The sequence below is a fragment of the Vipera ursinii genome, assembly GCF_947247035.1.
Source record: "Vipera ursinii genome assembly, chromosome: 3".
Lineage (NCBI taxonomy): Eukaryota > Metazoa > Chordata > Lepidosauria > Squamata > Viperidae > Vipera > Vipera ursinii.
The window spans coordinates 151337739-151350123 of record NC_139516.1 but is presented as its reverse complement, the minus strand read 5'-3'; the positions used below and the strand labels follow the sequence as shown (position 1 = coordinate 151350123).

Sequence of the window (12385 nt, the reverse complement as noted above, 5' to 3'; positions counted from 1 at the left end):
GAAGAGTTTTACAGATACATTTTAAACATAAAAAACATAAAAACTCATCCACCCCCACCCAATTTCCCCTCCCTCTCCCTCCCCCCCCTGATTTCCCAGAGCAAATACAGGGTATCGACCCTAACAATCTTAAACTATAATATGCAAACTAACTATAATAACACTTTAAGTCCTATCGCACTTTAACTCTCCTTAAAAATAACTAAATAATAACAAATCTTCTAAATCTAATACTCATTCAAATGCTAAATGAAACTTTTTGGTCCCATATTTATTCTGGATATAATCAATCCATCTTCTCCGTTCCAAGATATATCTTTGTTGTGAATGATCTTTCAAATATGCTGAATTTTTTGCCATTTCTGCCAAGTTCGAAACTTTTAAAGTCCATTCTTCTATAGTAGGCAAATTGCGCAACCAAAAGTCTTTAATGTAACTGTAATATTGTCAGCCCTCCCAGGTAAATCAGACAGGAAGCAGGACTAGATGAAGTAATTCTATTTATTGTAAGGCTACGTTAACAGAATGTTGTAAATCTGAAAATACAAACTTCCCACCCGCCATTTTTGGCTGCCTGAGCTATGAGGACAGGTCTTTCCTCAGTTTCTTTCTGTGCTGCTAAGTGATTGTGGGCTCCTGCTTCTCTTATCTGAACTGTTTCCTAAGCAGCATCTCTCCTCTTTCCTTAAAGCCACTAACGCATTCCATTAGAAATATTGATCTGTGGAGAATAAGCAGTGGCTTATTCTGGTTTGCTTTAATTCACTGAATGTATGGATAACATTTTGCATGCATCTACATATTTTGATGTGAAATTCCATTGAGAAAGAAACTAGTCAGTCAAGGATATTAGGTGCTTTCTAGCTTCATTTATGTGGACCAGTTTACCAAGGAGCCTTGGTGGAGCAGTGGGCTAATGCCTCCTTAAGTAACACCAGCTGCCTGCAATTAGTGCAGGTTCGAGTCCCACCAGGCTCAAGGTTGACTCAGCCTTCCATCCTTCTGAGGTAGGTAAAATGAGGACCCTAAGCTGACTTTGTAAAAATGCCGCTTGGGGGCCCCCGAAAGCCCTAATAAGCAGGCATATACATAGAATGAAGGCTATTGCTAAGCACATTGGTTTGTGCTTAAATTGTAAGCCGCCCTGAGTCTTCGGAGAAGACTTAAATGAGATTAAAATAAATAAAATAAATACTGTAATTTTCAAGAGATTATTTGCCCTTGGGAATTTACTCTTCTGTACAGATAGTCCTTGACCTATGACCATAATTGAGACCAGAATTACGGTTGTAAGTCACTGTGGTAGTTAAGTGAGTCATCAGCCCTATTTTTTTCCAGCATTTTTTTTTTGTAGCAGTCATTAAGTAGCCATCATCCTTTTAAAATGGGGGAGGGGGAATCCTCGCTAAGTGACCCACCGTAAGTCAAAGAGTGTCTGCATTAGAGAGCACGATTAGAAGTTTCATGTATTACTTCAAAGATGATGCTTTTCAGTTGAATGTTTAAATGAAGTATTAAATGTTAAAGGATCAAGTAGTAAAATGTTAAATGTGCCTCATCAAGTATGGTAAGCCCTTTCAACTAAATGAATAAACACAAACTTCCTTCCATTTTTAAAAAATGATACTTTCAGTGCTTTTTATTTCAGTATAAAAGAGACTATGCAATTTATACTTTTTTCTTTCAAACTATTTTATTCCATCAGACTAATTAACAGAAGAAAAAGTTACATGTGTATTAACAATATGGCAGAATATCACTATTAATAATTAAAATAATATGTTTATGAATTTTTGTTCAGTGACAATTAAAAGAACAATGACTTTTAATGGTGCCATAAGAGATTAAGGGTTTTATTTGCCAACTATATCATCTGCATGTAAAGAGGAATATTTTTATATGCCATTGTTCTGGTAGATAAGTCAGACAGGGTTAGTGAAAGAGGAGTCAGAAATGGTGAGAATGTTTTGGAAATGGTAGTCATTAATACAACAATTAATGTCATATTCATGACCATTTATTATTATTATTTTGTATAAAATCCAGTTTTTAAAAACAATACTTTTTGGCACTCCTTACTTATGTTGTAGTCTTACATACTAGATTTTCCCCCTAGTCTTACTTCCTCATTCATTCATCAAAAGTTCCTACAAATAAATTATTATTAGCTTTTATGACTCTAAACTATGCAAATAATGCATCATTAGTAATATATTGTAAGAAAACTGAGCTAAATGTATCAGTGGTTTTTGCAGCTTTCTGTTTTATGACAAAATAAAATACCATCCATGCAAGTATGAAGTGTAAATCTGAACCATTTTAGTATCCTTATAATTTTCACATAATTGTACACAATAACAACACATAAGTCCAAGTATTTCTTACTCTTCTGAACAAACAGTGTGGTCTTGGAAGGATTAGTATACAAAAAAAGTGAATATTTGATATCTGGAGATGCTACTGAAATATTGAGCTGTTAATTGACAATTATTTTGTTCCTAATTATTAACACTAATAATTTATTCCAAAGGTCACAGAAGTTAAAGGTCTTGCCACTCATATTTTGGTTGGAAGTGTTACTTGTGAAACAAAAGACTTGTTTGCTGCTCAGCCTCAGATTGTCGCTGTGGATATCAATGACCTTGGCACAATAAAGCTGAATCTGGAAATCACTTGGCAGTAAGTAAAGCTGGTTTTCTGGAGAGCCATCATCATTTCAAATCAACTATTGTTCCAATAACAACAGCGAAGAAAATAAAATTATTGGATGTACCTCTACTGAACTGGCACACCAGAGTTTTTAAGGAGCTAGATGGTATTGCCATCTTAACATTTAAGATGGCACCACAGATAATATGCACTCTTCTGATATGAAAATGTGAAATTAAAATATACACGAGAATGCTATTTTGTGAATCAGTTTTACATTGTGCAGAACTTCACCAGAAAAAAGCTGAATTGCTTGTGCCACAATATCTTAAGTGAAAAGAAAACCTTGTAATTCAGCAGAATAATGGTTTAATGATGGTTCAGTCTAATAATAGATTTATACTTTTGCAGTCCATTTGATGTGGAGGATATTACCCCATCAACAGGCAACACAAACAAAGTGTCAGCTATTCAAAGAAGGATGTCCATTTATAGTCAAGGCACTCCAGAAACACCAACTTTCAAGGATCAGTCATTCTTTGTAAGTAATAGCAAAAACAATTAGTGGCTAAATAGCATGGTTTGCTCAATTTTGTTTGAGGTAACAGAGAGACAAAGGAAAAAGGGAGAATAGGCAAAGGTTATCTTTTCTACCCCTAGCCTATTCCTTGATCCAGTGGGGAAGATTCTACAAATGAAAAGAACTTTCCATATGTTATATGGCTAATGTGGATGCCACCTACTTCCTCTTTTAGGAGAGAAGGTGTAATATTTTCCCCTTATAGACAAAGGATCATTTAGGTGTGAGAAGCTTCCATGAAAACTCATTTAGTGCGTGCTTGGGTTCTGAAGAATTGCACTAAATTTTCTTACCAGTCTATACTTTGTACGCTTACAGTATATTTAAAAGATGATGTAATGAACTAATTGCCCCAATTTTTGCCTTAACACTTCAAGAAATGGCGACATCCTCCACAAGACAGTCTCCACTCTGCCATTTTAGAGACTCTGCAAGACGCTTTCTTTGACAAGCTACGTTATAGTCGCTCATTTAGTGATCTTCCATCTCTCAGGCTGAGGGCTAGAACAGGGCTAGAACAATATGTGAGTCCAGATGGTGTGATAAAATGTCTTGCTGCATTTCTTAAGCAGTTCCTCTTTTTTTATGCATGTCCTAAATCTGATATTTTTCTTTAAGATCTAGCTTGTTTGCTGACTTTATTTAGCAAATAACTATTGGCTCAAGTTGCTTATATAGTCAAATAAAACTCTGACTGGCTTTAGTTTTGCAAATTCTTTTTAGAGAAAAGGCTAAAATAAGAAAGCACTTATTATTTGAAATATTTTATGAGCATATTTATATATGCACATGGTTTGATATTTGTCCATAAACTATTTTTGGCAGGAGACTAAGAAAATAAATTGGATGCAGTCTAAAGTGAAAAATTCGCATTTTATCTCCGTTGATTTCAGGCTGCAATATTGAAACTACTTATTATCTTTGAGAAGTTATGTTTAACTTCTATATTCCAGCATTGCTGAATAAAAGGACAAGATAATCCTCAGTATACTATATGGTATAATCCACTATACTGTCATACCATTTATATAATGACATATGACGTTCTGTTGATGTGCATTTTGTTTCTTCTGCCTATTTTCTCTACATAAAATCTGGTCAGCAAAATAAAAGACTCTAATTTGTTCATAAAGATAATGAGTTTGCAATGCTCAAAAAGCAACGTAATTGTTTTAGAACTTTTCTGTACACGTTCTGGACTACTTCTCATCCTTCTTATTTTTTGGCTTTTTGACAGGTGTTTTTTTTAGTATCTTCCTATCACTTTAGAAAAGATCAGTAGCATAAAAGCTAAATGAATTTATTTCTTAGTTCCAAATAGTCTAATTTCATAGAAGCAAATTGTGTCTTTTTTAAAAAAAATAATGCTTAACATCAGCTTTGTTTAGAACGGTGAAATTTTAATTTTAACTTTTTTTATTATATTTGCAGTTAAATTTACCAGATGATGTTTTTGAAAACGGAACAGCAAAAAATGAGAAAAGTTCATTTTCTTTCAGTTTCAATGACATTACCAGTGGACATTGTACTACATCATATAGTTCAACAGACTCATCCTCTACCATAGATAATTCCAATCCTGAAATTATTGCCACAACGCCAGGCATAGGTTTATCCAAACCTGACACTGTGAACAATATTCATTCAAGCTGTGAAGACTCCACATCTGAATCCAACAACTTAACATCACAAGTGCATGGTGAAAACATGACCACGAATCTAGATTCTGAGCTTTGCCAAAGTTCTCCTCGTTTGAGAGGCAGCAGTGTGATTTTAGCAAGTAGTGCCTCAGAGTCACTTCTTCCGGATACAGATGAGTTATCGGATGTCAAACCTGTAGAGCTGGATACCTTTGAAGGCAATATCACGAAGCAGCTGGTTAAAAGACTGACATCTGGAGAGGGGCCAATGACACCTGAAAAATGTCATTGTGAGGGGTCAATTAGTGGAGAATCTGAAGGCTATAAATCATGTGTTGATGGAAGTCTAGAAGAAGCATTTCAGGGGCTTGTATTAGCTCTTGAACCTCATAAAGCACAGTTTAAGGAATTCCAGGAATTGGACCAAGGAATTACACATCTAGATGAGATCCTAAAAGTAAGTTCAGCTTCAAATAAGAAATCTCATTGTGAATAGAAGAATCGTTATTATCTAATCTTCAGTAATAAAACTAGTGTTTAGATAGTAGCTTTCCTGGTACCAAGCATCAATTCAGCGTTTACATTCAATATAAGAATGACCAACAAAGAAACCACAAAATGAAAGGGCCAGTTCAAGTCTAATGAAATAATCTCAGTAAGATACAGCTAAATTTGACTTTTACTATTAAAACCTACAGTATAGATGTATTTTTTACATCTCTAAATTTAATTCATTTATGTAATCCATTTAATCCCATTCAATTGAATTGTATATTTATTTTACAATATAGTCAGTCACTGTCCTGTTGATAGGTCATTGAATATTTTAGATATTATAATATTGCAATATTGCTGTTTGAACACCTCCTGAACTTCATTTTCAGACTAGTGTTACAGAAGCTTTTCAGTGCACATACTTTTTCCAGATTTATAATTGGCCACTTTGATTGAAATGCGTTAGCACTTCATTGGATAATCTTGGGTTAAATTTGTACTCATGTAACACTAGCATTCGATTTCAACTAAAATGTACTACAGTAATTACCACAGAATATGACAGCTCTGTTAAAGACCATTAAATGTTACAGTTACACTCTACGTTACCACATAAAGCTTTATTTGTACAGGAAATGTAATTTTTAAAATTACCTTTATTAAATAGTTTTAAAACACTAAATAATTGAGTTTCTGATCTTCATTTTCTTCACCATATTTAAGAGCAAAGCTAGTAAGTTTCATTTTTTTTAACCTACGTCACTCTTTTAAAGACTATTCTCTACGGATAGCTTACAACAATATTAATCCACAATTTTAGAATTCATTGAAAAGAATTAAAATAAAATATACAAAGAATAAGAGAATATACATTTCAATATTTAATAAAGCAGTGAGTTGTCATTTTGACAGGAGTCACAGCCCTAAGCCAGGGTTTGTTTAATAAAATGCATATAACCATGTATAAACAGACAAATTAGCATATTTTAAACCTCTTTGACTCTCTCTCTCTCTCTCTCTCTCTCTCTCTCTCTCTCTCTCTCTCTCTCTCTCACACACACACACACACACACACACACACACACACAGCTTGTATGTGTATGTGTTTGAAAGCCAACCATTATAATTTTGGAAATAATAGTGATCAGATGCAAAACGCTGACAATTTTTTCCACTTAGTTGTAGGAGTTCTTAAGTCTTCTACTTAAAATGTACTGGAAAATGTATTAGATTAATGACATGTATAAAAGAGGGGCTTAATATATCAGCCTATCGGTTTCAGTTTCAAGCCCATCAGTTTCAAATGTGGATAAGGTCACATTTTCTTCTAAATGTATGGTAATGTGAGGATTAGTTAATACCATCTGCGGGTTTCCCACAAACAAAATCAAACGGTAGACAGGCAGGAAGTTGGAAGGTCTTAACAAGAGCAACCTGTGACTACTGGAACTGCCATCACTAAGTGAACTAGAGAAAAAGAAAAGAAAAAAAAAAGTGACACCCATCATATGACATCACATTTTACAATTGTATCATTTAACAATCTCCCAGTCTCAGTGGCTGTTTTAACCCAAGGACTGACTACCTGTGATTTATACCCCAATGGACTCAGAAGGTTCAGGTGGGTTATGTAAGATTGGGCCTGGATTGAGTTATATCTAACCCCAACTACAGTACTTTCGTAAGTCAAATATAATCGCATTTTGGAATTTCCTCATCACACTAAATATACACCTCAGTTGACCCAGTGAGCATGTCAGGGAAGTGAACGACTTAGTGTTTTCTCACGGTAGGGCTTTTTCAATAATTGAAATTTCAGTTCATTTAGATCTGATTTTTCTAAATCTCATCATAACTGCATCTATCCTTTAAATAAATTTCCATTAAGTTAGATCCTCCTCTGTTCTCAGAATGCATAAAAAGTGAAATCCTAAAATCTGGAAATTAAGTGATGGGAGAACAAGGCCAAACAAGCCAACAAAATATGCCCACTGTAGGGGATCATTGGCGCATCTGAAGACAAACTCTCACACCCAATTGACTTGGAATTTTCTTGAAACCAAACCATTTTGAATGGCTAAACTGTTCTTTTATGTATTGTTTTGGTTTTGCTCTTGCAGTGCAGACCAGTAGTAAGTCACAGCAGGTCATCCAGCTTAAGCCTAACAATTGAGAACGCACTGGAAAGTTTTGATTTCCTCAACACGTCTGACTTTGAAGATGAAGGTGGTACTGATGAGTTTGGTGGTGATGCTCATGGGGCAGACTCTGTGTTCTTAGATGCTGAAATCGAGAAAAACAGGTAAGAATGTCAGTACTGAATGCTTCTCGGGTTTATTCCTTTCTGCCAAGAATAGTACATAGTGATCATTCAAGAAAGATGAAATTAAATGTAAGAGCCTCTAGATTCGTAATTTTTGACAAGAGTACTGAGAATGTTGTTAGCAGAACAGATTGTAGGGGTTCCAGATAAGTTCCCTTTGTACTTGTAAACTGAGACATTCTGCATTCATTCAAAAAGATGTACTGAAAGTGAAAAAGAATATGGTAACGTTTTTCTGTATTTATATGTACATAATCCTTTGCCTCATCTCTGTCTATAATGTAGGGTGTAGAATCAGTTTCACTTCATAATCCCTACGCCTGGGAGAACAGTGAGGTTTTCGACATTTTCTGGAAGCCAGTAGGCTCAGAATCAATTTGATCTCAGAGGGTAAGGTGTTCCAAGGGGCAGGTACCATCACAGGAAGCGCACATTTTCTGGGTTCCACAAGATGACATAACTGTTGGGGACCAAGGCATGGCCCTCCTGCTTGATGTAATAGAGTGGATAGAAACCACTCCCCCCTTCATTGAAAAACATCAGTAATTGCTCCTGGCCCTGCATTCTGAACCAATTGCAGCTTCCAGATGTTCTTCAAGATCATTAGATTTTGTAGTAGATCCAATGTAGTAGAATGCCATTCTGGTGGTGACTAAAACATGTATGACCACGAACAGTGCCCTCCAATCCAGGAAGGGTGCAATTGGCATACAACATGAAACTCTACAAGAATACTCTTCCCCCCCCCCCCCCACAATTTTTGATCAGGAGTTATGAGACCAGGGGAACTTCCAAATTGTAAACCATTCTGCCTTGGGTTGTGCAAAACCATCCAGAACTAAATGGAACATCACTGGACCCACCTAGTCCTACCAGGCTCGATCTAAACTCTATTCCTTCCTATTCAGATGCCCATAGCCTCCAGATACCAAGGCAAGATCTCCAAGGCTTTGCAAGGCTTGGTCAGCCCGGGATGGAGATGTGTAACCGACTATCATTTGCATACTTATGATACCTTACCCTATGCCATCCAATGGCTTCATCCAGCAGTTTTGTGTAATTGATAAATAAAAGTGGAGAGAGTGTCGGGACATTTGTAGCATGTCACAAAAGCAGGCATTTGCAGGCTATACCTCTCCTATCAATGTGATGGGTCTTTACCCCAGGGGATAGGGGAATTTGGGAATAAAACTTTGCCCCGACGTGAACCCTCGAAGTTGATGTAGGAGGATACCATCATTGATGGAAGCTGCTGAGAGGTCAAGACTTCATTAAAGTTTAAACATTTCCTTGACTTAAAATAGTTTGGGGAATGAAAGATTTTTTGCATGCTACGAATAAAGGAAACAGAAAACTGGTGTTTGTTCTTTGTAAATCAATTATGACTTCCTTCCCGACAGATTCTCTCTTTTTAATTTTGTTTTAGCTGGACAACTAATCACATGTCAGGAAAGGACTGACATATTACATCTTAATTGTATAACTTTTGAAAACCACAAATCTGTAGTTCAGTTATATCCACAGAGCAAAGGATGGCAAAGTTTGGCAAAGGATGTTGTTAACAAACCAAGGTGAAAAGGAAAAAAAAGTTATAGCAAAGGTTGATTTCAAAGACTTCTTAGGTAGACTTCCTTACAAAAAAAATGATTGTTTCAAAGAAACAAGTAGGCTAGTGTGGTAAACCATATATCCTTTAAATGCAGACACTTTTTTGGCACTTTTTACCTAATGCTCCTGCCAATTTGAGGTACAATGTATTCATTAAAAGGTTACTGGCCTATGAAGAGCTGTTTGGTTACAGGAGAGTGCTTTCAACAATGTCTCTTGTGCATTGCTTACATGAAAAGAAAATCAAACTGCTCACTTACCTCCCAGCTTGAACAGTTACAGGTCAGAACACCCAGAAGGCAGAGGGCATCTCAGTGAAGCGTTGACGGAAGACACAGGAGTTGGAACCAGTGTGGCTGGAAGTCCTCTGCCATTGACCACCGGGAATGAAAGCCTTGATATCACCATAGTCAAGCACTTGCAGTACTGCACGCAGCTTATCCAGGTATCCCATAGGGTTACATGCTTTTTCAAAAAATTATTGAGACCCATCTGCTCTGGTTTTCTGTGTTGTGTACACAGCCTTTTTTGTTGGAAGTTAATTTCCTTTGTACTTGTAGTTCTCTTGTATAAGGCAAAAAGGACAAACTCTGCTATTTTTTTGGGGGAGGGGGGGAACTAGCAAATGTGCTTGTCCAAATAAGCCACAGAATGTGAAAGGTCTTTTATACAGAAAAAAAAAAACTTTTCTTCTCTTCAGATATTTCCAACAAGACGTGAAGGGCCCAAATTTTATTGCTATTCTCTGTGCCAGAGGTGGGGAACTATGGCCCTTTTATGACTTGTAGACTTCAACTCCCAGAATTCCTGAGCCAGCATGGGAGTTGAAGTCTACAAGTCATAAAAGGGCCATGGTTCCCCACCCCTGCTCCATGCCAATCTCCATTTTAAATCTCATCCCATGTTCTCCATATATGATCTTATTTTATCATGGTCCACTTGAAGCTGAACAGAACTCCTGTTCATTCTTTGCTGTTCAACATGGCATGGTTGAACAGCAAAGAATGAACAGTCCTGTTCAGGTTCAAGTGGACCATGATAAAATAAGATCATATAAGGAGAACTTGGGATGAGATTTAAAATGGAGATTGGCATGGAGCAGGGGTGGGGAACCATGGCCCTTTATGACACTATTGGAGACAGAGGCTACATATTCTCATCTGACCCAGACTTCTTCACAGTTTGAGCTGTCATAAGTTGTTTGAAAACCAAAAACAGGGTTTTAACTATGCAAACTAATGAAATGACTAAGTTTTAAGTTAAGACTTAAGTTGAAAATATAATTTTATATACTTTGTAGGGTTAAAGTACTACTCAAGAGAATGACACATATTTCCAAATAAGTCAAAATTGGGCAGTTGGATCTAGTGGTTAAGGCACCAAGCTAGAAACCAGGGGACCAATTTGAATGAACCTTTATTGTCAAAGTACAATCATGTATACATTGAGATTGGCTGAGCCTCCCTTCGTGCCCCCACGCCCAACTTACAGTGACAGAAATCCTCCATCTTATTACACCATGTGAGCTAATTGCACAACACACCGGCCTCGCAAGTCAATCATATCTCCTACCCAATGGTAGGAGTTCTAATCCCACCTTAGGCATGGAAGCCTGTTGTGTGACTTTGGTCAGTCACACTTTCTCAGCCCAATCCACTGCACAGTTGTGTTCTTGTGAGGAAAATAGGAGGAAGAAAGAATATTAGCTATGTTCACTGTCTTGAGTTATTTATAAAAATAATAAAGGTGGGATATAAATAATAAAATATTTATTTTGGTCACTGATCAGCCTAAAATAATATAAAAAGCATAATTCTCCCCCTCCCTCCCAGGAATTATTCAGGTGGATTAGTGTGCATTTTCTGAGAATGCAATGATGAAAGTATTTTCCCACTTTTTTTGTATATAGTAATCATAAACTTAGGATTTTCTTCCTCTGAGGTAAATATGGTATATTCAAAGTAATCATAGTGTAATAAATCTGTTTACTGTGCTTTATCTACTTTGCTGAGAAAAGAGATCACTACTAGAGAAACATACAGTACCAAGTCCTCTATATAGATAAAAGGCACATATTTTCTTAATTTTTATGAAGTCAAAATAATACAATCCAACACACAATCCAATATAGCTGGTTGGCAATTAACAGAAGCACATCATATTTGAATCACATTGTTAAAGTGTATGATAAAGATCATGTTTGTAAAATACATAAAGTTATAACATCATTCTTTGATAAATTGGCATTCATTCACATTTAGAATTGTGACCTAATTAATGTTGGATCTGTGTAAGGAATATTTTCACTGTTGTTTTTCCTTATTTTACCAGCAAATTGTATTCTCTAGTAGAACCCCATTTGTCACAAGGTCTCTTCTGGATAAACTATCCCAACAAATTTTAGTGATTGAAAATCTTGCAGAGATCAGCAGTGAGACTCTGGGAAGCTTCAGACCTGTAAGTGAAGGTGAGAAATAGTGTAGACAATGTTCATATGAAAATATGATTATGTATTTCTGTTTCTTACCATACATAATGTAGAACTTTTCTGTGCATGTTCAGGCCTACTCTCTAAGGCTACTGTTGTACAATTATTATTTTTGTAATTTTTTAATTGATTTACTAATATTACATAGGGACGCGGTGGCTCAGTGGGTTAGGACACTGAGCTTGTCGATCAGAAGGTCGGCAGTTTGGCAGGTCGAATCCTGAGTGCCGCGTAACAGAGGGAGCGCCTGTTACTCGTCCCAGCTTCTGCCAACCTAGCAGTTTGAAAGCACGTAAAAATGCAAGTAGAAAAAGAGGGACCACTACGGTGGGAAGGTAACAGCATTCCGTGCGCCTTTGGCATCTAGTCATGCCGGCCACATGACCACGGAGACGTCCTTGGACAAGCGCTGGCTCTTCGGCTTTGAAATGGAGATGAGCACCGGCCCCTAGAGTTGGAAACGACTAGCACGCATGTGCGGGGGAACCTTTACCTTTACCTAATATTACATATACATATTTGAAAAGCAACGTGGTGGCTGAGTACTATAATTCTATTACATATAGATATCATTAGTACAAATCTCCAACTATTACAATATT

At 36.5% G+C, this 12385-nt stretch overlaps 1 protein-coding gene across 4 annotated transcripts in view; it reads left to right on the top strand.

Moving 5' to 3' along the window:
* RIPOR2 (RHO family interacting cell polarization regulator 2) overlaps positions 1-12385 on the top strand; it is a 68447-nt gene that overhangs the window by 44897 nt on the left and 11165 nt on the right. For 3 of the 4 annotated variants that reach the window (XM_083359357.1, XM_083359359.1, XM_083359360.1), the window contains exons 11-16: positions 2531-2679; positions 3061-3190; positions 4661-5326; positions 7485-7666; positions 9563-9740; positions 11627-11762. In XM_083359357.1, coding sequence (XP_083215483.1) covers positions 2531-2679; positions 3061-3190; positions 4661-5326; positions 7485-7666; positions 9563-9740; positions 11627-11762 — 1441 coding nt within the window. The remainder of the gene's footprint in view (positions 1-2530; positions 2680-3060; positions 3191-4660; positions 5327-7484; positions 7667-9562; positions 9741-11626; positions 11763-12385) is intronic. The other variant, XM_083359358.1, reaches the window with a different exon arrangement.